The sequence below is a fragment of the Carex rostrata genome, chromosome 19 (assembly GCF_964058835.1).
Source record: "Carex rostrata chromosome 19, lpCarRost1.2, whole genome shotgun sequence".
Classification (NCBI taxonomy): domain Eukaryota; kingdom Viridiplantae; phylum Streptophyta; class Magnoliopsida; order Poales; family Cyperaceae; genus Carex; species Carex rostrata.
The window spans coordinates 6,941,021-6,968,356 of NC_135936.1; the positions used below are offsets into that span (position 1 = coordinate 6,941,021).

The 27,336-nt window shown below is 32.3% G+C and overlaps 2 protein-coding genes across 2 annotated transcripts; one reads left to right on the top strand and one right to left on the bottom strand.

The window, feature by feature from the left end:
* Positions 1-701: 701 nt before the first annotated feature.
* On the bottom strand, positions 702-4,553 carry VTE1 (tocopherol cyclase, chloroplast / vitamin E deficient 1 (VTE1) / sucrose export defective 1 (SXD1)). Its single transcript, XM_078320625.1, has 10 exons — positions 4,291-4,553; positions 3,887-4,131; positions 3,160-3,239; positions 3,001-3,077; positions 2,162-2,331; positions 1,984-2,081; positions 1,600-1,707; positions 1,356-1,472; positions 1,099-1,248; positions 702-1,010 (listed from the first exon to the last, which is right to left on the bottom strand). Exons 1-10 carry the CDS (start codon positions 4,518-4,520, stop codon positions 837-839), a joined length of 1,449 nt encoding a protein of 482 aa, XP_078176751.1. The 5' UTR covers positions 4,521-4,553; the 3' UTR covers positions 702-836.
* A 15,208-nt stretch (positions 4,554-19,761) lies between these two features.
* On the top strand, positions 19,762-27,321 carry LOC144571356 (basic helix-loop-helix (bHLH) DNA-binding superfamily protein). Its single transcript, XM_078320628.1, has 9 exons — positions 19,762-20,285; positions 20,724-21,021; positions 21,500-21,574; positions 22,065-22,130; positions 23,430-23,495; positions 23,835-23,891; positions 26,207-26,251; positions 26,465-26,503; positions 26,813-27,321. The coding sequence occupies exons 1-9, from the start codon at positions 20,095-20,097 to the stop codon at positions 26,951-26,953; spliced, it is 978 nt and encodes a 325-aa protein (XP_078176754.1). The 5' UTR covers positions 19,762-20,094; the 3' UTR covers positions 26,954-27,321.
* The last annotated feature ends 15 nt before the right edge of the window (positions 27,322-27,336 follow it).

The following is a 27,336-nucleotide window of genomic DNA, read 5'->3' on the forward strand; positions in this document are numbered from 1 at the left end:
TATTACTGTTGGATTATGTAACAAAATTGGTTTGATTTATTTTCTTTTTTTCTTGATTTTCTGATCTTCTCTGCATGAGACTATTGCACAACTCAACCTCAACACCTCATGGTTGCTCATTCTCAAGGCTGATTTTGAAACGAAATTACAAAAGCTGTTAAGATCAAATACTCCAGGAAGTCTCATATAGTCGATGAAATCAAATTGATAAAACACTTAAAAGGTTAATATTTGAGTTGATTTTATTGAATAGATCAATGCATTTAAGGTGTTTGATAAAATGCCCAACCCAAAATTGTATTTTTTTTGTAGAAGGATTCATGAATCTTGACACATGCTTTTATGGTCAGATAAATTGTTTAGTACACCTCCTGTAAATGTAAATTAATTACACTAGTAACAATCAATATTTAATGAGTCGGTTTCATAGTTTTTTGAGGATTTGTCAGAATCATTCTTAGATAACCATATGCGAAGAGAACTATTAAGACATACTTGTAACAGATATGGTCTCTGAAGATAACTAATTTACATAGAGCCATATTGACATTGATATATATAATTATATATTGAATTGAGCTCTTTTTCTAGTTCCACAGAATCAAAAGAAAATGATCATGCTTAGAAACTAAAACCTTTCATAACTGGTAAAAACTTTCAGATGGAGTAGGTTGTTCATAAATTAAAGATTCCAGTAGGTCGATAGTTTTGAAGAAAAGATTAAGACGGAAGCAAACCGATATTATATTTTGCATGCACCAAATACTTGAATGCTATTTGTTTATGAACAACCATGTCCATACTACAAAATATTAATTATAATATTTATAATAGGACTAAAGCCCGGGTGGCTTAAAAAAGGTTATAGGGAAGAAGCTCTCCATATCAATAGGTGCTCCAAGAGCTCGATTCAGCAGCTCATTAGAGACAGTTTTGCCCTTCCAACCTGAAAACCATGGCCCGCCACCGACCTCTAATGCTGCCATGCTGCTGGTTACATCAAGTATTACCTACATGAAAAACATTTTGATTTCTAAACATTTCAAAATGTTGCTGCTACTTTTTATCTTAAAGGACACGATACTGGTAGGCTCATACCTTTCCTTTGCCACCATCATACTTCTTTTCCCACAATTGGAGCTTCAGATCTCCATAGCAAGTGTCCTTGCATGCCGGCACCAGGCCAGCTTCCATTGTTGGGGCCCGTAGTGGAGTTCCTGGTTCCTTGCTGGTTGCTTCTATTTCGACCTGACAAACATACACAATTTAAGTAATCTTAGAAATTGATTAGAAGGAAAACTAAATTAGTACGACAATGAAATAGGCTCAATAGGGTTCTGTTGAATAGTGAATACCAGATGAGTTTCATTCTCTCCAGTCATCTTCCAGTAACCCCAAGGTGTAATATCCCAGGTAACTGCACCAGTCCAAGGTACAAATTCAAAGAACCTGCCCGCATGATGGACACCAATCTGCACAAAGAACAATTTATTTTTTCTAAAAAAATAAACAAATAGATGTTCCCAGAAGGCCAGAAAGCTCAATTATCTTTCTATATACAATAAGTAAGAAGCAAATTAAACTATATAAATTACATACCAACGAAGGGCTTTCGTATTCTTCGGACAAACCGGACAGCTTCCTCAGCCCTCCTGCTGCTGTCAAGGCGACATCGCTGGATGTACCTTCAAACACATTGCATTGGATCTGCCAAAAAGAAAGAAAGAAAAATCTACTCTGATTTTTTAAGAAAAATAAAATAAAAAAAGCAATGTTACTGCCATATATATTAGTAAAGTTTTAACTCAAAATAATGACCATCAACAAAGTAAATACTGCCATTGCCATTATTAAAATTACAATTTTTTTATTTTTGTTTTTACTTTCATTAGTTGTTTCTTAATTACTTGCTTCAAAACTCCTATAATAATGTCAGGAAAATACTATTTTTATTATTTAATTATTAATTTAAAAAAAACCCACCCAATACCATTTCCTTGGAAAGCCTCCTCCCCAGTTCTTCTCTGAATAAGAAGGAGCATTTTCAAACTCAAACCTTTCTCCATCCCATTCTATCCATCCTGATTGGAAAACAAAAAACATATTAATTCAAATTCGAGCTGAAACAAAACTTTTGGTATCAGGAAGGAGACATGATCACCTGTTGACAAACCACCAGCCATGCATACTTGCCAATGTGGCTCAAACACAGGAAACGCCGCAAGCCATCCTGCAGTTGACATTTGCTTAACCGTCACATCGCCCCATCCATACACTGGTTTTGTGCTATACTCCCATCGTGCTGTTTTCACTGTCTCAACATAATTTGACCTGTCAAGCCAAACAATGTAGAAAAATGTCATATTTATCTTTCTTCCCAAATACCATTATTAGTTCTAAAATCAATTTTATAAATTGACAGTTTTGCCCTGATCAACTATTTTTTTCTTTCCAAAGCTCAAAATGAACTAAATTGAGTCAAGTGTACAATATATTTCAATCCAAATTTATTAACAACTTGATACGATATTCCTATAATTGGCTTAGCATGACAGTTTTTGCTAGCCTTGTTTGGATAACTTGCTGTTATATTTAGGAAAAGGCCAAAAGTTCTTGATACAACGGAAATGCAAGAGATGTGAGCACTATTGCAAATCTGATAAAACATTTAGCTCAAAATTTGCAAAACGCAAAAAACACCAAACAAAAAGTGCCATTTTCTTTACAATGTTAAACAATAATAACGAGGGAAAAAGGATGAGCTAGTATGAAATTTTCCTGTTGCATTTGGGAAAGTATATAAATGAACTAGTAGTAAAAAAGTCTCCAAACTTTTCCATGGATGCAACAAACTTCCACTTCATAATAACTCTGGTAAAGAAATCTGCTGTCAACACACGCTATGTTGGAATTAGGTAAACAAAAACAGTTCTGTCCATGCCTTGATTTTACTTAAAATATTTTCCTACATAATAAATCATAGATGGGTGATTTGCATACCTTCCATCATCACATATAAAACCCTGATTCCATAGTGGGGTGACTTGGAAGCCTTCTAAAACTCTTTTATTGAACTCCTACAATCACAATAACATAGGAACATACATATGTAGCAGAGATATCAGTGGTACTTGTGAAAATTAATAGATGAATACCAACCTGAGGAGTGACCTCATCGGTAGGTGGAGTTGACTTCCCATTTGGTAGGAAAGTATTTCCAAGCATCAACTCATGCCTACCTATGCAATTGAGAAGAAATAATAAATATTACTGTCAGGAAAAATTTACTAAATACCATAAACCTGGCAAACTATATACTTGATAGGAAAAAGAAAGAAACCCTCGATCAAGAAGAAAATCAAGAGTGTTATTACTGATGATAGGGTCCATTGATGATGGAATTATTTTTCAAAGTTGAAATCAATTAAAAATAAAAATAAAGGACATATTGATAGCCTATCTATAAAATTCCATGCAATTTGAGTGTCGTTTAAAATTGCATCCAGGTCATCTAATTCAGAACATTGAAAAATTCAATCATATGACGAAGAGTAAAACATGCACCTGATCTCATCTTTTTACCACATACATGATACATCCTAGCTAAGATGTTGGAAATTTTTATTCAAACTTAACCTTTTTAATAGTTGTCAAAATTGGCGAGTAAAACAATTGCAAGTGGATCCTGACCCTTATAAATGCATAGAGAGCAAACTGTATGTCTCAGGACTGGCACAATATAGACTTAATAGTACAATGCCTGACTAAATTTATAACCCACATTGTTTATACACATATAATTGTGTGATTTTCAACTCCAAATACAGACATTTGGACATAATACTAGAATGAGATAAACAAAAGAAAGAAGGAATGAGGATCTTACTTCCCCAAAAGTTTTTAGACTTGTCAGAGAACTGGCAAATGTACTTGTCATCTGCACCCAGAATCTGCACACCAACTCCAGTAAACCGATTTCCATAAATTGATCTATCAAGCATGCTCATGCCATTTGGAAAGGCAGGATTCTCAACTGAGTACATGAAACAAAAGCTCTGTCGGCATTGCGGGATTGATACCTTGAAATACCATCCCTCAAAGAAAGATCGAGCAGTCCCATCAAAATGGTACCTGAGAAATGAAATTCTCTACCTAAATATAGCCAATTGGCGAAAGGTTTCGCAAAAATTGAAGAAATTTTATTCCTTATCGACTAATAGGGGAATTAACTCAAACACCACGTGGGCATGCAATGGGGCGAAAGAGAGAGAGAGCTGAAGAATAACATACCCACTATGCGGAGTACGAAGCTCCCGGTCTTTCGGCGTAGGCGTATAGACCGGGTTCACAGAGGAAGCTGGAACGACCTCACTTCCGGCGACTGAATTGGTAGCCGCAATCCGAGATGTGGTACTCGTTGGAGTGACCCGAAATGAGGCAGATCCTGACCCAAACCCGATACGGGTTCTAAGTGGATCCAAAAATGGAGTCGTACGGGGCAGAGCGACGGAGTACTCCATGGCGCTTTTAACAAAGGTAGGTATAATTGGAAAATTTTCTTTTTTGTTTAAAACACGCCGGTAGGCGAATTCACATCCCCTCAGGTTACCTTACTGAGGACAATTACAATCGGACGGTTCTCTCACCTGACACGGATCTCAAAACGGAATCCTACAATCTCCACATGAACTGGATTGAGTCTGATCCGGATGGAATTAATCTGGTCCGTCAGTTTTAATTTGTTTGCGTCAGGTACCTGGGAGGATACGTAGGCAAGAATAGTGGGAACTGGGGAGTGGGAAGTGGCGAGGAGAGAAACAGGTGGAAGCAATGACGAAGTCACGTGGAATCAGTTTTCGCGGGACAACCTTTGTCGGAATTTTTTAATAATATAAATTATAAAATTTAGATGTACGGAACGTGCCTTTTTTCCAACTAGTAAGATCCGAGGCAGAAAAATGATCCAACCTTTTATGGATCGGAGGCATTGCCTCAGATCCATTTTTTTTTTTTTTTTAAATTAGATTGCAGTTCTGAAAATTTTGAAATACGGTTGTCATATAAAATTAAGTGATAATTGAATCAGTCTCATATGATCTGATATTCTGATCCGTTTGTTTTTTTGAAATTCCGCAGAAAATTGCAAATGACTGCCACATAAAATCAACTCGTGTAAAGCATGTCGACGGAGAATCCTGCGAGTGCGTATCCTCTGAGATATCTCATATTTTGCGTGACCGACGTGTCCGGTACCTATTCGGGGATACCTCAGGGGCCAATATAATTTGAGATTCGTGCAGAAAGTGTTTGAACGGTTGAGATTTTCCAAAAAGTCACGCAAAATATGAGATATCTCGGAGGATGCGAATTCAAATCCTGCTGCCTCTCTTTCTTTTTTCTCACGTGATGTGACTATATGCGTGGTGTAACTATTTGCGTGCTGTGACCACCCTTAATATTTTGATCACGACACAGCACGTAAAAAATTAACTTGATTATAGCATAACACGAAACAAGATCAAAATGACGACATATTAATCACAGCAAACGACAAATTTTTTCCCACTCTAGCTCCGAGTTTTTTAAAAATACCAAAATTTATTAATATTTTATTATAAATAATCAGATGTTTGGCAAAATTATATTTTTACCCAAACCGTAAGGAAATCTTAAGGTTTGATTTTTTTTTTTTGATTTAAAAATTCGGAACTGTATATATTCCTTACGGTTTGAGTTTTTTTTTTTTTTTTGCTTTTTTTTTAGTCCAACTTTGCACCTCTGGTTAACATATCAAAACACATTCAAAAATCATGAAAATTTACCGACATGCATTTTTGACTTCATAGAATAAGACTGTGAAGTTTCATACAAAATCTCAAAACAGATCGTGAGATATCGGGTCTCAAAAATTGTCCAAACTGCTGAAAGAGTGCTTCTGAGCCCAAATTTGCACATCTGATTAACATATCAAAACACCTTCAAAAATCATGAAAATTTACCGACATGCATTCTTGACTTCATAGAACAAGACTGTGAAGTTTCATACAAAATCACAAAACAGATCGTGAGATATCGGCTCTCAAAAATTGCCCGAACTGCTGAAGGAGTGCTTCTGAGCCCAAATTTGCACCTCTGATTAACATATCAAAACACCTTCAAATTTGCACTTCTGAGCCCAAACTTGCTGAAGGAGTGCTTTATTATGTTTTATTATGTTTTCCTTTAGCGTAGTATTATGTTTTATTATGTTTTGTTCAGTTTAGCTTCGTTATTTTATTATGTTTTATGTTTTATTATGTTTTAGCTTCGCAAGGGTCGCGGCGAAGCACGGCCAGAAGTCGTATTGATGGGATCTGGACATATAAATAACTAGGACTGTTAGATCTTGATAAAATGGTGAGTCTTGAATAAACTAACTTGAAGTAATTAAATAGTCACGCAAATCACGTTTAGTCACGACATGTCTGAACACATCGTAACTCACGTGGCGTGACTATTTGCGTGGTGTGACTATTTGCATGCTATGACCACCCCTTGATATTTTGATCACGATACAGCACTTAAAAAATTAACTTAATCATAGCATAACACGAAACAAGATCAAAATGGCAACATATTAATCACAGCAAACGACACATTTTTTTTTCCACTAGCTATGGCACTGTGATGATACATTCGCTGTGGTCCGTTTAAATTATTATCTTGTATATCTAGTGTACGTAGCCCATAGCCCCATATGGCTAATAATTTTGGGCTCAAACTAACACAGAATAAGGCCCATAAATGGCAAATACACGCAGGAGGCAGGATGGAGACTGGAGTTCCGGTCGTTGTTTCTTGGGTTTGTCTCTGAAAATAATTCTTTAACTAAAAGAATCTAAGCGAGATCAACTCTTTTGTTGGTTTGCTACCAAATTATCTTAATAGATTGTGATTGAATGATATATAAAAGTAGGAAGCCTATGATAACTAATAATTAATTGTTCATTTTCCAGCCTACGAATACTATGATGGCTTGTTTAAAAGTCTTTGTAAAGATAAATAATATAATACATACATGATTGTCTTCATTGTCGGTGCCAGTGATAGGGACTTGTTCATATATAAATAATATGAGGAGAGATCTAATTATATTTTTTTTAGTGATATCAAATTACACTCTTGATTTTCAAAGTTTTCAAAGTTTAAATAGTTGATTCAAACCGTTCAACATGATCGACATATTAAAATGTGCTTGCAGATCAAAATTTACATTTTATTGATTTTTTTTACTATTTATTAAGTATTTTTCAAAATTGTTGTTTTCAGTCCATTGAATTTTTGTACCCATTTTAATAAGAGGAGGGTTCAAATGCACCCATATTTTTGTGCACCAAAATGCACCTTATCTTTCAAATCCTTTTTCTCCGTTTTCATAGTCCGAATAGTCAATCCGAACCGTTAGATGTGATCTATATATTAAGATGTGCTTGGAGACCAAATTTTATATTTTTTGGAATTTTTTTACTATTTATTAAGCCACTTTGAAAATCGCTGATTTTACATTTTCTGGACCATTGGATCAGCGATTTTCAAAGTGACTTAATAAATAGTAAAAAAATTCTAAAAAATGTAAAATTTGGTCTCCAAGAACATCTTAATATATAGATCGCATCTAACGGTTCGGATTGACTATTCGGACTTTGAAAACGGAAAAAAAGGATAGGGTGCATTTGGGTGCACAAAAATTTGGGTGCATTTGAATCCTCCTCTTTTAATAAATAGTAAAAAATTCAGAAAAATATAAAATTGAATTTGCAAGCACATTTTAATATATCAATTTTATTAAACGGTTTAAATTAACTGTTTAAACTTTGATATATAAAATGTAATCTAGTGTCACTGAAAAAGAATGCAAGTGGATCTCTTGTCTATATTCATGCGTTTAGTTTAAAATCCGGGATATGCAGAAGAAATTAAATGAAAGAATAATAAGAGTACAGCAGAAAAAGACAAAAAAAGAAAGAAAAAGGGTGCCCCTTGAGAGGAAAGCGTCAAGGGAAAGAAAATATTAAAATATCAGAAGTTGAAAAAGGACTTGTAGGGAAGAACAAACCACTTTTGATAAAAAATATTTACATGTCGTACGGACCTCTATTAATCCCGAGATACTTTTTAAGGGAAGTGTTTTGAAAGCAAAAACAGAAAAAGGGGGAAGTGTTTAGGTACCAATTCCCATATGATAAATGATAAATCCTCTGTTGAAATGCTATCTAATAGGGATCAAAAGCTGCTGCTATTCTCGCGCATGAACAATATTTTTGCTATCTCTGTTTTTTTCAAATTCAGTCATTGAATTATTTCGAGATGCGTGCACAGAAAAGTTTTGAAAAAAAGTTGCTTTGAGATTCATTTCCGAAAAAAATTGAACAGTTAGATTCAAAAAAGCAGGGATAGCAGAGATACTGTTCACAGATAAAGAATAGCAGCGGATTTCACAGCATATGTAGATGTCGTGACTTATACTAGAAATACTATTTGTCCGTTATTCTATTTTAATTATTTGAATATCATTATTTTAGTATACTTTTTTATTTGCTAAATTAATTTCTCTCTCTCTCTATATTTTTTGAAGTGTATACCGACGAGAGCGAGCTATGTGAAGGTCATTTATATATACAAGTAATCAAATGTTGATATCTCTAATGAGTAGGGTTAAAATGCATATTGGTTTTGTGCTTCAATCATACTCTACGTTTCTATCTCCGTTTACAAAGTTTAAACAGTCGATCCGAACCGTTCATCTTGTTCTACATATTAAAATGTGCTTAGAGACCAAATTTTATATTTTTTGGATTTTTTTTACTATTTTTTTAGATATGTACAAAATCACTATTTTTATGGTCCAGATGTAGTGATTTTGTACCTATCTAAAAAAATAATAAAAAAATTTCAAAAAAAATATAAAATTTGGTTTCTAAGTACATTTTAATAGGTGGAACAAGTTGAACGGTTTGGATTGACTGTTTAAACTTTATAAACGGAGATAGAGACATGAGGTATAGTTGAGACATAAAACCAATGGTGCATTTTAACCATTCTCATCTCTAATTAGTAATTATTCATATATCCTCGTCTTCTTAATTAATTTATATTTTGACTTTTGATTGTTCATTAGGAAATTTTTTGATATTGTACTGTATCCGAAATGTACTTTACTATTGTTGGTTCTTAATTTATATTTCGGATACAGTACAAATTATTTATAGAATTTTTGAAAAACCAATGTTTTTCCTGTGAAAAACACTGATTTTTAAAAATTCTAAAAGAATAGTAAAAATTTCCAAAAAATATAAAATTTGGTCTCCAAGCATATTTCAATATGAATAACATGTTGAGAAGTTCGGACGATTAAATATTTGAACTTTAAAATAGAGATATGAGTGGGAATTAAAACACCCACTTTAATTCCCAAAGCATGGTAGCATCACTCTCTCTCTATATATACATATACGTATGTGTGTATATATACATATACGTACGCGCGCGTGTGTGTGTATGTGTGTGTGTATAATGAGGAGGGATCCACTTACACCCTTTTTTTGTGACACCGAATTAGACCTTACATTTTTAAAATCCAAACAATCGATTCAAACCGTTCAACATGGTGAATATATTAAAATGTGCCTGCAGATCAAATTATATATATATTTTTTAATTTTTTTACTATTTATTAAGATGGATACAAAATTCAATGGTATAAAAACAACGAGTTGTAAAATACTTCACAAAAAGTAAGAAAAAAATTCAAAAAAATATAAAATTTGATCTGCAAGCACATTTTAATATATTCATCATGTTGAACGGTTTGAAACGACTGTTTGGACTTTTAATTCGGTGTTATCAAAAAAGAGTGCTAGTGGATCCTCCTCATATATAATACCTATTTAATAATGTAATTGCTCAAAATGTCTTCTGATCAGACATAATATTTACCAAAAAAAAAAAAAAAACAGAGGATCAGAGAGAGTTATAGAAGACGAAGAAGAGTAAGTATAATTAATGATTCTAGTATGAGAGAGCTTTACACTACTAAAAGCAGACTAGCTAGGAAATCTGTAGCACCAAGTTAGTTGGTCTATTTGAAAGAATATGAGATATATTCTTATATATGAAAAAGGAGTAATCAATTAATATTAAAAATTCAAACAATATATATATGAAGAGAATGTTAGGAAGCAGATACGCCCAAATATAAGCTGAGTTGATTACTAACTATCAGATAGATTATTAATAAGACCTTAGATAATGACATAGAGGAGGTTGAAACTCCCCTAGCTAGCTAATTTTATTTTAATGTGAGAACAAAGTATCTTTGTATTTATATGTTTGCCTCAGAAACTTGGAATGTACTTTATTTACATTATTGAATTCAATATATATGTAGTAGATGGTTCAGAGGTTTATGATATATATATTCTCTATGGACATGTATGTCTGATATATGCCATATGTCATAATGTCAATTCGACAGTTAGCTTTAGGTACTAGCTAGCTAGCTGTGATTCAACAAAACTAATTAAATACAATAACCTTTCTAATAAAAATGAAATTAATTAACACATTTAACAAAGGGTTAATTTAATAGGGCTTCTAATTAAATTTTATATCCTATATATACTAACGTAGTTTTTTTGAAAATAAAAATAAAATTATTATATTGGCTATGATGGAAATATAAATATTGTTGCCAATGTTATGCATTTTGGTCGGCCATTTTTATTAATACCTCAAAAGAAAAAAGTTAATTTTAAAAATAACCCCGCATTCTATTTTTTTTTTTAAATGATCTAACCACCTGGACCACGGGCGGTCTTTTTTTTTTTTTTTTTAGAGATCTGAGTAATATTTTGATTTAAATAATTTTGTGAAGAAAAAATTTTCTTGTTTAGAGTGTATGCCAAAAAAAATAAGACATTTGATAAATTTATGAAGTGATGTCGTAACTCTTTATAACTTTGATTTTATTTGTCAGTTAGATATCACAAGTCTAAATATAACACCAAATTTTACATTTTTCTGAATTTTTTTTACTATTTATTAAGCCACTTGGAAAATTGCTGATCCAACGGTGGCTTAACAAAACAGTAAAACCGTTGGATATGTGTATATGTATATGTGTATATGTGTATATGTATATATGTATATGTGTGTGTGTGTGTGTGTGTGTTGCATAGAGGCCTTCCGTGCTACGGCTCAATATTCGAGTTTTCAAAATCCTAACAGTCGATCCGAACCGTTCATCTTGTTCTCCATATTAATATGTGCTTGGAGACCAAATTTTACATTTTTTGGAAATTTTTTACTATTTGTTTCGATTTATTGAATATCGCTGTTTTTTATGGTTCAGATTTGTCTGAAAAACAACGATTTTCAATAAATCTAAAAAAATAGTAAATTTTTTTCAAAAAATATAAAATTTGGTCTCCAAACACATATTAATATGAAGAACAAGATGAACGGTTCAGATCGACCGTTAGAATTTTGAAAACTCGAATATTGAGCCGTAGCACGGGAGGCCTCTATGCATCCCATAACACCGTAGCCAAGTCCTGTATATATGTATATATTATACATATATTATAAAAACCGAAAAAAGAGAAAAAGATCAACAAGCTTTCAGAGCTTGGAAATTTTTGAATAAAGGTCAAGTCCTTCATTAGTGTTATATTTAGACTTGTGATATCTAACTGACAAATAAAATCAAAGTTATAAAGAGTTACGACATCACTTCATAAATTTATCAAATGTCTTATTTTTTTGGCATACACTCTAAACAAGAAAACTTTTTCTTCACAAAATTATTTGAATCAAAATACTCAGATCTCTAAAAAAAAAAAAAAAAAAGACTGCTCGTGGGAGGGGCGGTTTGGTCCCCTAGGAGACCGCCCGTGGGAGGGCTGGTTTGGTCCCCTAGGAGACCGCCCGTGGGGGGGGGGGGGGGGGGGGGCGGTTTGGTCTCCTAGGAGACCGCCCGCGGGCCATGCGGTTAGGTTATTTTTGAAAAAAAATAGAATGCGGGGTTATTTTTAAAATTAACTTTTTCTTTTGAGGTATTAATAAAAATGGCCGCAGTATGGTCAAATCAATTTACATCTCAGAAGACAATAATTAGTTATCTTCAGATTGTAATCTCATATATAGTTTGTTAATTCATATTTTTCCATTTCATTCAACTCATCTATTAGATAGGATTATTGGTGCAAATTAAGGGAATGTTTAGTGTCCATCCTATTAATTATCCTAATGCTAAACCTGTTGAAAGAGAAAAACATATTATACTCTTTTTTTTGAAAGAAAAGTGAAGGTCTGAAAAACATATTATACTAAAGGCAACTTTAAAAAGGCCAGTAAGAAAATCCTTATGTTAAACTGTTATCTAGTGTAGTAATATTCGGTCTATTCAGCTGCAATTCTAATAAAAAATCTATATTTGGTTCGAATATGCAGTTTAGAGCATATTACCGGTTTAGAGTATATTAACAGTGGTTTATACCACATATTACTGGTTTAGAATATATTAACAGTGGTAAAAATATCGGTTTAGAGTATATTGGCAGTGGTTTATACCACATATTACCGTATACTTGTTTATATATATGAATTCTCATTTAAAATTCGCATATATAAGTCTGCATAAAAATCCGCATATGCGCATACCGCATATATCCCTCTGTTCATCTGTTTAGATATTTGTACATAAAAAGTAATTGTGCATTCTAAAATATCAAGGAAGGGATTTGGAATCGCAGGGAATCACAGCAGATTTATTTCCTATATGTTATAGTGTGTGGAGAGCTACATTGAAAGTATTTGAAGAATTTAAGGATGAACTATTGGACTGTTTTTCTGGTCGGACAAAAGTGAATATCATTGCTTAGTTGACCAAGAGGAGAATTTGGCGCATGTGTGCATGAAAGATATTTCACGAGATGTCTTATGAAAATACATCAATTATTGAATTATATAAAACAAAGGTACAAAACGGTTCGACAGTGATGAACTTGATGCATATATGAATAAGTCTCTAGATTCATCATTGGTAAGTGTAGTTCAGGTCTTTTGATTCATGATGACAACTGGAAACTAGTGCACTTAATTAATTCTGTTAAAAAGAGAAGAAAATGAAGAAGTGTCAATTTTTAACATTTATTGGAAGGTTCTTTTGCTTTAACATAAAGAGAAGTGTCAATTTTTAACATTTAATGGAATGGTAGCTAATTAGAGCCGTTAAAAATAAAGAGAAGAATAAGAATATCAAATTGCAAGTATAATTAATATGTCTCATGCTGGCTGAGAATTAAATAGTATAATTGAAAAATTAAAAGAAAGTTAACAGTTCATATATATAGAGAGAGAGAGAGAGATGTGCTACGGTGAGACGCGGAGTAAAACGCGTTTGTACTCCGTGCTATTTTTTCATTTTGAAAGTCCAAATCGTCGATCCAAACCGTTAGATGTGATCTCCATAATAAAATATGCTTGGAAACTAATTTTTACATTTTTTGGAATTTTTTTACTATTTATTAAGCCACTTTGAAAAATCTGAAAATCCGGGTGAACAGTACAAATTTCTGGACCACTGGATCGGCGATTTTCAAAGTAGCTTAATAAATAGTAAAAAAAATTCCAAAAAATGTAAAATTTGGTCTCCAAGCACATTTCAATATGGAGAACAAGATGAACGGTTCGGATTGGTTGTTTGAATTTTCAAAATGAAATTTTTTTGCTATGGAGTAAAAAACCCCTTTTACTCTATAGCTCAGCATAGCTCATCTCTCTCTCTATATATATATATATAGCTTTCTATATCAAGTCATCAACTCTTGAAAAATTAAAAGAAACCCGAACTTAAAAAAAATAATTAAACTTTTTTCAAAGAGATGGGCTACGGTGAGTTGCGAAGTAAAGCGACTATTTTACTTCATGCTCATATTTTGCGATTTTAAAGTTTAAAACGTCGATCCAAACCGTTCATCGTGTTCTCCATATTGAAATGTGCTTGAAGACCAAATTTTACATTTTTTGGAATTTTTTTACTATTTATTAAGCAATTTTGAAAGTCGCCGATCTAATGGTCCAGAAAATTTGACTGTTTTTTACTGTTCACAGCAAAACAACAATTTTCAAAAATGCTTAATAAATAGTAAAAAAATTCCAAAAAATGTAAAATTTGGTCTCCAAGCATATTTCAATATGGATTAAACATCGAATGGTTCGGATCAGTCGTTTGGACTTTCAAAATAAAAATACGGCGTGCAGTAGAAACGCGTTTTACTTCACAACTCACCGTAGCCCATCTCTTTTTCAAAATCAGATATTTAAAAAAATTAGTAATTAATGAAACTTGAAAAACAAGTAGAATGGTCCTTGAAATTTCATTCATGATATAGTTTCTCTGATATGAATCAGGAATAAAAGTTTTCGGGCAAAACTAGAGTGTGATATGCTCACCAAGAGGGGTTGGCGAGGTACACCTCCAAAAAACTATCAGATTGACTTCGAACTACGAATTCAAACCGTTGAAATCCATGTACTTCGTGAGTGATGCATGTACATGCAAAATTTTTGAAATTTCAAATTCATTTAGTACATGGTCAAGCGGTCAAAACAATGATGAAAAATGAATACATAAAACAATTTAAAAAATAACTTATAAAATGTTCACTGTTTTGACCGCTTGACCATGTGCTAAATGAATTCGAAACTGCAAAAAATTGGCATGTACATGCATCACTCACAAAGTAAATCAATTTTAACAGTTTGGATTCATAGTTTGAAGTCAATCTGATAGCTTTTTGGAGGTGTACCTCGCCAACCCCTCTTGGTAAGCATATCACACTCTAGTTTTGCTCAAAAGTTTTCACAATATATAGCCTTCCATAATCCATGTGGTCATGTTTGGTTGTGGACTAAACAGTGAAATAAGGGTTTTAGGCCTCACTTATTCCACCAAACGTGATTTAATTAAGCTGGACTAAGAATAAGCCGATTTTTAGGCCAGACTAAATTAGCCTAAACTAAACCACCTCTCTAGGTGGTTTAATTTTAATTGAATATGCGGCCTAACTTTTCATTATTTTTATTATTTTTAATCACTTTTTAATAAATATAAAATAAGCAATTGTTTTTTTAGGTGGTTTAAGAAACTTACAAGTTATAACTTTATAATAATTATAGAATCAATATTTTTTTTAAATGACATAACTTTCTAAATCAACAAAATATGCAATCTAGAAAATAATTATATAAAATATTTTTTAAATTGTACTACAAAATAATAAAAAATTTATTCATCAACCTAACACATTTTTGACAAATAAATTAGTACACATATAATTTTAATTAAATAAGATTCATTAAATACAATGTGTTTCTCTAAGATATAGAATTAATTTATACATAACTCATTTTCTTGTACAATTTTTTTCAATTAAAATGAAAAGACAAAAAAAAATACAAAGAATAGTTTTATTATTGTTATTACAAATTTTATAAGACAAAATAATTTGTAATATCAAATCATGCCTTAAGCTATCAAATTTTTATCAAACAAGAAATAATTTAAGTCAAGATATAACTTTAGATATCAACCAAATATGAATAATTTAGATCGACCTAAATTGGAATAACCAAGTTAGACCTCATTAACTTTAGTCCATAACCAAACATGATCTATATTCCTTTGCAACGTGTGTCTTATTAAGACATGATTTGATAGACTGCATGTCTTAACCAAAAGATGTGATATCATAGAGCGTTCTAACGAAGAAACATGATTTATGCATAGCGTTCCTCCTAAAAATGTGATTTTAATTTCATTGCTAAATGCTAATTAAGGGTCGGAGCAGAGATATATATTAATTATAGACGGAATTTAATTCCATTAATCCATCAAAAACTAAAATCTCTCAAAATAGACGGATTTTCGAACTCTAATTTCTTTTATATTCCTCAAATTTTTAAGAAATCTGACTTTGAAAAAAATTTTGATCGTTTAAAAATTTTAAGTCAACAAAACATTGCCTAGAATAAACTTGAACAATATACAAGAAAATGTATTCGTTTATGGAGAGTTGGAGACTGCGCCTGTACTTCAGAACGTGATCATTAAATAAATAAAAGAAAGGAGATGGAAGGGATCGAAGATGCAATGACACTGGATCTGATTGGGTGTGTTCACCTGCTTCAAAAGAGGAAATTCGAATGGGAGAGAGGTGAAGTGTACATGTTGTACAAGTTTAACGATTTTCAGCAAATTTTCCTCGCTCCTGAATTGAGGTACGGTAGCTAGAGAAGGTATATTTTACAGTAATATTAATTTTTCTTTCTTTTCCTTCCCTCTTTGTGATAGAGTTATTATTTTTTTACCTCACATTTTAATTTTTTTTTATTAATAATAAAGGTGGAGATTTAGTCTACTACCTTTTATTTAATGTCCATAAAAAATGCATTATCCGGATTTTGAACTCAATATGACCTACTGATCAGGTGTTCTTAATTTTTTACCACTAAAACAAAAACAGTTTCTCTCTATAAATCGTTTATGATCTTGAGAAATTATTAAAAATCAAAGAAAACGTATAGATTATATATATATATAGAGAGGAGGGTTCAAATGCCTCCATGTTTTTGTGCCTCCATCATGCCTCCATCTCTCTCTATCATTTTCAAAGTTCAAACAATCGATCCGAACCGCTCAACCTAACCTCCATACTAAAATATGTTTGGAGACCAAATTTTATATTTTTAGGAATTTTTTTACTATTTCTTTAGATAGGTACAAAAATACTGTTTTTAGATGGTTCAGATTTACTGATTTTGTACCTATCTAAAAAAATAGTAAAAAAATTCCTAAAAATATAAAATTTGGTCTCCAAACATATTTTAGTATGGAGGTTAGATTGAGCGGTTCGGATCGACTGTTTGAACTTTGAAAATGATGGAGAGAAATGGAGGCATGATGGAGGCACAAAAACATGGAGGCATTTGAACCCTCCTCATATATATATATATAGAGAGAGAGAGAGAGAGAGAGAGAGGTTGGCTAATATTAAATCGATTGTTCTTGAGGTCCCGTGCAACTAAATGATTTTTCAATTTTCAAAGTTCAAGAAGTCAATCCAAACCGTTAGATGTAATCTCTATATATTAAAAGAGGAGGGTTCAAATGCCTCCATTTTTTAAAACATTAATAACTCAAAATTTAAAACTTAAAAGTTAAAATAAAACTGTTAAATGCGATCTATGTTATTTTCTCTATGTGCTCATAAAAAATTATCATATTTCAATTTTGTTTTTATGTGAATCAATAAGTTCACAAATCAACGTCTAGAAATGATCCACATTAGTAAGTTTTTAACAAGTTTTTGATGACAACCCAAATAAAATTGAAATGTCATAATTTTTTACACGTGCATAGATAAAATGATGTAGATCATATCCAACGGTTTTATTTTGACTTTTAAGTTTTAAATTTTGAATTATTAAAGTTTTAAAAAATGGAGGCATGGTGGAGGCACAAAAAATGGAGGCATTTGAACCCTCCTCATATTAAAATGTGCTTGGATACCAAATTTTACATTTTTAAATTTTTTTTTTACTATTTATTAAGTCACTTTGAAAATTGTTGATCGGTGGCTTAAGAAAACAGTAAAATCAGAAACCATCGTTGGATCAGCGATTTTCAAAGTGGCTTAATAAATAGTAAAAAAAATTCAAAAAAAATGTAAAATTTGGTCTGCCAGTACATTTAGATATAAAAATCACATCTTACGGTTTGGATTGACTTTTTGGCCTTTGAAAATTAAAAAACAACTTAGTTGCACGGGACCTCAGAAACAATAAATTTGATATTAGCCAACCCCCCTTCTCTCTCTCTCTGTATATATGGATCTTTCAAAACCTCTATTTTAGACACTTTTGTGAACACTATACTTTTTAGTAAAAATAAGAGTGATGGCCATTTGATTAAATTAAGAAAACATTTAACTAGGTCGTAAAGAGCACGGAAGGTGAACCACAAGTCTCCTCGATATTTTGGTGGACCCCAAAGGTAGTCCTAATGTTAAACAAATCATTTCACTTCATTTGGCTGCCTTCAATTTAACAAGACATTTGGTTTTATCTGCTTTCCCAAAAGAAGTTAAAATTTGGAACCATATCCAATCATAGCTTCCATAGACCGAGTTAGGGTTCATTAGCTGCCCATCTCTTAGATTAGACACCTCCTTTTAGATATTGCTCATTCTCTGCTTTCCTTGTTCACTTGTTTCTAGTTGCATTTCTTCAATTTGTTGCTTGTATCTTGTTAATAAATACAAAACTATATATATCACAGGCATGCATGATGGCTTCAGTTCTAAGCAAAGCTTTGAGATCTTTAGTTTGATTAATATATAATTTATGCATAGACTAAAGATGTCAACATGCATTAGATGATTTTTTTTATTTAGAAATAAAATATTATTTTCTACTGAAAAGGGAAGAAATCAGGAAGGTTTTTGAAAAATTGTTACGGTGTAAACTTGAGATACTACTTACAACGAAGCTAGTATTTCTACAGTGTAATTAAGCAGCTTTCTGTTTTTTTTTTTTTATTATTGCACAGTATTTTTCTTGCACCGCATTTTTTCAACGTTACCTATTTTTTGGATACCTAAACCCGACTCCTTTGCTTTTCAACAAAAACAATATTTTATTTTTAAATAAAAAATCACATTAGAGTGGAGCAATAATACTGTGGAATGCAGAATTGGAAAAATCTAACAATAATATATAATATCTTATTATTTATGTTACATTATATATTTTTTCTATTGCACTATCTCTTCTAATTAATTTTACTTCTCCTATACGTACGTCTCTGTAAATGATATCATCCTCCTTATATATATTTTATCATAACTCTTCATAAGTCTTTGACAATTTACTCATTTGAATTAAATTTAATATTCAATAAATACAACATCTTCTCTTTGTAGAATCATCATATACGTAGAATTAGAATTAAAGGTACATATATGCATAACATACATTAATTCACAACATAAACATAAAAGAAAGTTAAAATTTGCAACAAAAAAATGTAGGTTAACATCATAACACACTACATAATAAAATTAAATGAAATTTAACTCCTGTCTCAATCTTATGCTAAGAAAAGAACAAAAGAGCCTAGAAAAAAGAACTGTAGTACTTGGACATGCATATTAAGTCTACATATACTTAGAGTAGAAAAAACGTGACGTGACCGTGCTGTGATTAATATGCCGTGACTAAAATATTAAGGGGTAGTCACGGCACGCAAATGGTCACGCCGTGCCCAAACGTGCCTCGCGTGACTTGTGTGACAATTTAATCATAATTTAAGTTAGTTTATTCAAGATTCACCATTTAATCAATATATAATGGTCCTAATTACACGTGAATCGTGTGACTACGTGCCGTGACTAGATTTTTCACGTGACATACCGTGCAGTGTCAAAGTTTCAAATGATGGTCACGGCAGGTGAATGACCACGCCACGGGACATGTGAGTCACGACACGTAAGTGATACACGTGTTGTGCCGTTCCGTGACAGAGCCGGCTCCGCCGTGCCATTTTTCCCACTCTACATATACTTGTGGAACAAATTAATAAATTTCAGAGGATTGTTGGAGTGAAAAACAAGCAGGGATGTAGGGATCACTCTTTATATAGCCCGGATACAAGGCCTCAATCAGCTTTCCTCCTCACTATTTTAATGTTAAAGCAAAAGAACAAAACTAAAGGTGGAGAAGAGGAAAGGCAACAGATGAAAGTTAAATAAAGGTGGAGAGAAAAGAAGAAATTACACAACAAACAGAAAAAAAGGAGCTCCATATATTCCTCTCAGGAGAAAAAGAAGAAGATAATTTTCCTCTCCATAACGTAATCTCCTTCAAGAGGAAAAGGAGTCAGAAGGAATCAAGAAAAGGTTGACTTGGAATAGCAACGGAGAGTGAAGCAGAAAAATCAAATTAAGAAAGGAAACCAAATTATGAAGTAGCTAGCTATATATCAAGAGATAAAGTATGAATAGAGAAGTGGGAGAGAGATCTGTGGTGCAAGAGATGATAGGCGAAGGCCATGACTGGTGGAGCTTGAGCAATAATTACTCACCTTTTTTGCCTAGTGTTTCTTCCTCTGTACCTACTTCTTCTTGTTCTTCTAATATACTTCCATGGGGTTCAGATCAACCAGAATCTTTGAGCCAATTGCTATTGTAATCTCTCTCTTTTTGAAACATCTCTCTCTTGTGCATATTTTTGAAAGATTCCAAGTAACTTTACTGTTTTCAGGTTGTCACTGTCAAAATTAAAAGATTTTGTTTCAACTTACTTGATAAGTACAGTACTGGAATTAAATTTAGATTTGATGAATATCATATGGCCTGTTTAACTAGAACAATGCATGAAAGTTTACAATTTCTATTTCAGAGTTTGTATATATAGATCTGACACCTTGAATCCATAGTAGGTGCATGGTCATTTCCTCTCTCCACTAGGAATATTTTTACTGTTTTTCTTATAGAACTTCTTCCCTCGGTTTTATTATTTAATCTTTGTCTTCAATATTCATACTACATGCAGATATATATATACATAATTCTGAACCAAATATTTTTTTTTCTTTTCTTTTGGGTGATTATGAAACAATGCAGGGGTGGATACATAGGAGAGGAAGATAGGTACATGTACTCTCAATTTCAATCTAAAAAGTTGGGAAACAATTGGCCGGAGCAATTGGTGTATCCAACTACAAATGTACAAGATATGGTTAGTGTGAAGCAAGAGAACCATGAAGCCAATGCCAACGAAGAAATTCATGCAACAAAATTAAAGCCTCCGTGGCCATCCTCCTCGCCTATGTCATGTGTTACTTCCAACATAGGCAATAACACCGTGGCAGAGTGCTCACAAAAGTCAGAAAGAAAGCATGAACCTCAGAACACATCTGAGGTAATTACATGAGAATATTTAATACATGGTTAACAAAAGGGGTCAAGTTTCATGACTTGATATGGTTGTCATTAGGTGCCCAATATGTTTTATATGAAAAATTTCATCTTTCCTTGTTTTGTATTTGATGATTCTCTAATTAAACAAGTATCATGTATTTTACATATAGTGGCAAGTAAATTCACCACAGGATATTTTTTTTGTATCAAAACTTAGAGTGCATATATATTTTTCAAAGTAATATGTAGAAACATTAATACAATGTTGAAGCTCCTCCTTATTTTGTATAATAACAAGACTAACTAGTAATAAGAATTCAGAAATTATCATGCATTTAATTAGGTTCATGTAGAGAAAATAGAAGTTCTTTAGGGTTTTAGTTCATCCACGGTCTTCAATTGGATAACAATTAAAGACATTAATAGTTAATCTCCCTCAGGGATGTTCTTGTTTTCATATATATATTTTTTTGTTGAAGTGCTATAGCTCAGGAAATGGTGCACAGTTGAAGAAAGCTAAAATTCAAGGCTCCTCACCACAGTCTACAATCAAGGTATATTCCTTATATTATATATGTATGTAGGCTTTCATCTCTCTCCCAAAATCGCACGTAGACCCGCACGCATGCGCACGAGCACAAGCTTGTGAGCTTTGTGTCTTTTTCTTTGAAATCAGTAGAGAGAGGTTCAAAGAAAATCAAATGTCACTTGCATGTGCTTATTTTCTAACTTTAGCTTGCCATTCATGTCCTCGTCTGTGCTAAAATGTATATTTTTGTTAGCGACTAAAAAAATATAATATCTAGTGCAGAAACTTATATTTTATTAACTAGTAAGATAACTTTTTACCACTTCTCAGAAAGTTAATTAGACAAGCAATAATTCGGGGGCACATTGAACCCTTTTTCTTAGAATGTGCAACAAATCTTAGTCACATTAGAAGCCTAGTTCCTTAGGTCATCACAACGAGGAGAGAGGAATATATTTAACACTTCCATGAAAGTCTAAACTTTTTACTCTTCTCATTATTATTTTTTTTTTCAGGTGAGAAAGGAGAAGCTAGGGGATAGAATAACTGCATTGCATCAGCTTGTTTCCCCATTTGGAAAGGTATGCATTACATATATAATATATATATATATATCGAGAAAGAGAGAGAGAGAGAGATGGCTATGTACTTCTACCAAGTATTTTTTTAAAAAAAACTGAGAGATGAGCTATGTTGCATTGCAATGTATTGGTCATCTTGTACATTGAATGTAAAACGTTAGATTTAAAGTTCAAACAATCGATTTAAATGGCTCAACATGTTCTCCATATTATAATGTGTCTGGAGACCAAATTTTATATTTTTTCGGATTTTTTTTTACTATTTGTTTAGAATTTTTGAAACTGTTGTTTTTTAGAAATTTTTGGACCATAGAAAAACAATGATTTTAAAAAATTCTAAAAAAATAGCAAATAATTGCCAAAAAAAATGTAAAATTTGGTCTCGAATCACATTTTAACATGGATATCAAAATGAACGGTTTGGATAGGTTGTTTTGAAAATCAAAACCAACAATTTGTTGTCCAATGTACAAGATGACATATACATTAATATTGCAATGCGCCATAACTCAACTCTCTCTCTCTCTATATATATGGAGTTGGCTACGGTACGTGCTACGCGTAGCATAGAGGGCCTCCGTACAACGGCTCAATTTTTTAGTTTTCAAAATCCTAATGGTCAATTCGAACTGTTCAACATGATCTCCATATGAATGTGTAATTGCAAACCAAATTATACACACACTTATTGTGGAATTTTAGAGTGAAGATGAGAATAATGAAAAACACTGTATTACTGATTGTTATTCTTTTACAATATCTGTACATGACTATTTATAGGCTAAAATTGTACTAGCCGTTAGTCTATTTCCTAATTTACAGAAGTTGTAATCTGTCTTAATTACAAGATTTATTAGCCGTTACTAATATTCAGCTAGATACCTAATTAGTGTGACAACTATACATTTGGGTGCTAAATTATTTGTTGCCTAAGTTGCCAATGATGAGTAATATCTGAGGCAAATGTATCTATTCTTCAATACTTATATATCACATATGTATATACCATCTCTTTACCGAAGGTAGGATATATGTATTAATGTATACGTATACATATACCATATATCTCTGAAAGTACTCTGTCATATATTATGGCATTCGGTGATTGAACTGCCTGTGTTTTTATTTATAGTACTGCACCAGAGATGGATGAACATGGATATATTATATATATATAGGTTGATTGAACCCTTTAGTCATTTCAAAAAAAAAAAAAAAGATTGAACCCTTTAAAATAATATATAAACACATGTATGTGATATGTCTTTTGCTTTTTATTTTGATGCCTCTCTTTTTCAGACTGACACTGCGTCTGTACTGCTAGAAGCTATTGGCTACATCAGATTCCTTCACGGTCAAATTGAGGTTCAATTCGCTCTCTTTCTTTCTTTCTTTCTCTATCTAGATCTCTGTATCATGTGAAACAAAAAGAAGTAGTGCGTGTAAGAGCACGCAGTTAAAGCTGTGACCTTGTTTGATTCGCTTTTGAGTCTTTGGTTCCTTTCCAGAGTTAACTTTACAGTTTTCACATCCATGACTACTATGCTTTTTTTCAAAAAGAAAAGAAAGAAAGAAGCTTTTTAAAAATTTTAACCCCATCTGGCCATCTCTGCTCTTAACTCTCTTTCTCTCTCTAGAATGGATCAGAACTCATTACTCATCTTGACTAATTAAATTTGTTTTCATGAATACTTCTGCCTCTAGGCTCTGAGCTTACCTTACCTCAGCAGTGGAAGTGGGTCCCATAACTCCAGGCACCATGTAAGTCATGTATCTTAAAAAAAACTGCATCTCTGCTTTCACAATTTCCGAGGCTAATAATTAATAATTATATAACTTCTAAATCAAGAATCCAACTCGTAGGATTCATCTAAGTAGGGGTGAATAAGTTGCTTATAACCAGTGCTCATTAAAAATTCATTAACAACTCGTTTAAATTTACTTATTAGCTTAATGAGTCGAGTATGAGCATACTCCAATTTGCTCATTAAGAATTTGTCATATTCAATCTCTGACACATTCAATTTCAAATAAATCAATGAATCAAGTTTCTGTCACATTAAATTAAGTTTCGCTGCCTCATTAAATCCCTGCCTAATTTCACTTAAAATTTTGGGTAAATGATACTCCAAAATCACCAAAACCTAAAAGCTGGCAGACCAATTAAACCACCAAAACCTAAAGCGCTCAATATGTATCAAAACTTTCTTTTTTGAGAAACTTTGTGAGATTCTGTCTCTATGTTACTATGGGTTTCTACTATAAAAAAAAGGTTAAATGGAGTATGATAATTTGTTAAATTTTGTAATTGATAACTCGTGACTCGCTCATTAAAAGTTCAGTAACAACTCGCTCGTTAATCACCCCTAATCTCAAGGTTTGGATTTGTTTGGTAATTTTCCTTGTTGGCCCTCCTTTTTTACTTAATTGTAAAAAAAGAACAACCCACAAACAAATTGTAGTTTGATTTTAATTATATATGTGTAGGGAGTAGAGACTAGGACCATGTTAGGTCACAGAATTTTGGCACTTAGTGAAGAGGCTGATATATATATATAGCTAGTATTTGGAGCGGTACGTACATGGATAAAAACAGTACTACTATTTCAAATACTCCTCATTGTCCTTAACTGCTACCAGAATAATTTTTGGCGGTTAAGAGTGTGGATTAATTGGTTGTCTTACTTTCGTCTGTATTTTTCAGTACATATATATTTTTCTCTTTGTATTTTTGCTTTTGTGCATTGCCCCGTTCACTGTTTCAAGCAGTTGAGATTGACCATGCATTCAAATTTTATTCATGCATATTATTTTTTGTTTATATTTTTTATGATGTAATTAAGTATGATAAAACGTGCTTAATGTCATATGTATTGTCATATATAGTAAATGGATAATTATGATACAACTATACACAAAATAACAGAACATTGTGTAGTTGATCGAGTGTGTGTCTATATTTATCTATCTATCTGTACCATTCAGATCAAATAATTTTCTACCTATTTAACAAAAAATAAAAATAAAATTCTAAAAAATGTAAAATTTGATTTGCAAGTACATATTCATATAGAGATCAATCATGTTGAAAGGATTTTGAAAACTCAAATATTTAGCTGTAGCACGGAGGCCCTCTATGCTACGTGTAGCACCGTAGCCAACTCCTATATATATATATATATAGAGAGAGAGAGAGAGAGAGAGAGATGGGCTATGGTGCATTGCAATGCATGGAGGGATTTGTGCATTGGACCATAAATCTAAAATTCAAAATCCAAATGACCGATCCAAATCGTTCATCTTGTTCTCCATATTAATATGTGCTTGGAGACCAAATTTTACATTTTTCTGAATTTTTTTACTATTTATTAAGTATTTTACAAAATTGTTGATCCAACGGTGGCTTAACAAAACAGTAAAATCAGCAGCCACCGTTGGATCAACAATTTTGTAAAATACTTAATAAATAGTAAAAAAATTCAGAAAAATGTAAAATTTGGTCTCCAAGTACATATTAATATGGAGAACAAGATGAACGGTTTGGATTGGCTATTTGGATTTTGAATTTTAGATTTATGGTCCAATGCACAAACCCCTCCATGCATTGCAATGCACCATAGCTCATCTCTCTCTCTATATATATATATATATATCTATTTCATCGGGAAATAAGGCCAAATGGAATGAATGGATGCTACTGTGTCTTAATTAACCAGCTGGAGTGAATATTATCAGCCAGTTATATATATATCTGAAAGAAGAAGGCTTGCTTTCTCATTTTACATTTACAACCTTTTCAAATAAAAAAATGATAATTTACAATGATAATATGTACGTATTACTCAACTTCTTTCTTTTTTATCCATGCGCAAGTAAATCATATTTACGTGCATATGTTATTCATCTTAACAGTCAGAAAAGAATAAGAAACACGCCTCGCTCTAATTTTGTTAGGTGTTTCCTGTGTGGGAGATCGATGGATGCATGTTTAAAACCAGTTACTTGTTGGTGCATATATAGATATATAAAGCTAACTATTCTTTGCTTTTTCTTTTTTTTGGAAAAATAACTGTCAGGGCCAAGGAGAGAAAAATTGCATATTTCCAGATGATCCCGGCCAGGTATATATTGAGATTAAATTTATAGTATATGTTAATGGCCTTCCTATATATTCTCAAAAGGCAGTATTGCATAATTAATATAGCAAATTTAAAGGACAAATGACAAATTAAACTTAATTAGTGTAAACTTTGCAACATTTAAATGGTCTAATAAAAGTATCTGATAAAATATATATATATTAATGTTGCTTTGATTTATGATGTGTTGAACAGCTTTTAAATGACAACTCCGTGAGAAACACATCTGACCAGGTACATTTTTTTTTCAAATATTTAATTAACAGTTCATTTTTGTTCTCATGATATATAGATGTAAACAATATATAATAAGCTACTGCACATTAGATCATGATTGGTGCACAAAATTTACTCTTACTTGTACTACTAAGCCACTATAGCAGATTAATAATTTATTAATGATCCATAAAATAACGACAGCGAGACGTACTGAATTAATATATTTAACACTTCCATGAACTGTCATGATTAATGGTATAAATATATATGTTGCATTTTGTTTATGTGCAATGACTTACAACTTGTACATGTATCAAATTTTAGAGCATCAAAGAGGTAACAAAGAAGGATTTGAGGACCAGAGGACTATGCCTAGTACCAGTTTCCTTCCTCTTAGATATTGCAACTGATCATAGCATGGCTGACTACTGGGCTCCGGCGTTTCTTGGCGGTTTTGGCCGGTAGGGTTGCTTTGTGTCTACTAAACAACATAACATCAAGAACACTCAGTCTTGCTTAAACTTCTCAAGGCTGATTGCTCTTGATGCTATGTACTGGTTGAAATTTCTATGTTTGCATTGCATATGTGGGAGAGAAGGCGATCACGACAAGATATAAACTAAATCCAGATGTTTTTTTTTATCAAGGAAGTGCTATATTTGGTTTATTTTATTAGCACTTTGGAATAATCTAGATGTATTATTAGATATGTTTTGGATCAGTCACAGATTCATGATCATACATGTATGTAGTTTGTCCGTCGTTGTATGTTTACGGAGCTGAACTGAGGCATTTTAGTTAGCCATTTGGTATATATTAATAGTATTCTGCAATACATTCAACTTGCT

What these genes read in the sequence shown, in the direction of transcription:
- LOC144571356 (XM_078320628.1), top strand. Translation starts at nt 20,095, where the DNA reads ATGAATAGAGAAGTGGGAGAGAGATCTGTGGTGCAAGAGATGATAGGC. An exon ending in AACCTCAGAACACATCTGAG is followed by an intron (nt 21,022 to 21,499) that starts GTAATTACATGA and finishes TTTTTGTTGAAG; the next exon opens with TGCTATAGCTCAGGAAATGG. An exon ending in TTCCAGATGATCCCGGCCAG is followed by an intron (nt 26,252 to 26,464) that starts GTATATATTGAG and finishes TGTGTTGAACAG; the next exon opens with CTTTTAAATGACAACTCCGT.
- VTE1 (XM_078320625.1), bottom strand. Translation starts at nt 4,520, where the DNA reads ATGGAGTACTCCGTCGCTCTGCCCCGTACGACTCCATTTTTGGATCCA. An exon ending in GTCTAAAAACTTTTGGGGAA is followed by an intron (nt 3,240 to 3,886) that starts GTAAGATCCTCA and finishes TCAATTGCATAG; the next exon opens with GTAGGCATGAGTTGATGCTT. An exon ending in ATGATGGTGGCAAAGGAAAG is followed by an intron (nt 1,011 to 1,098) that starts GTATGAGCCTAC and finishes TTTTTCATGTAG; the next exon opens with GTAATACTTGATGTAACCAG.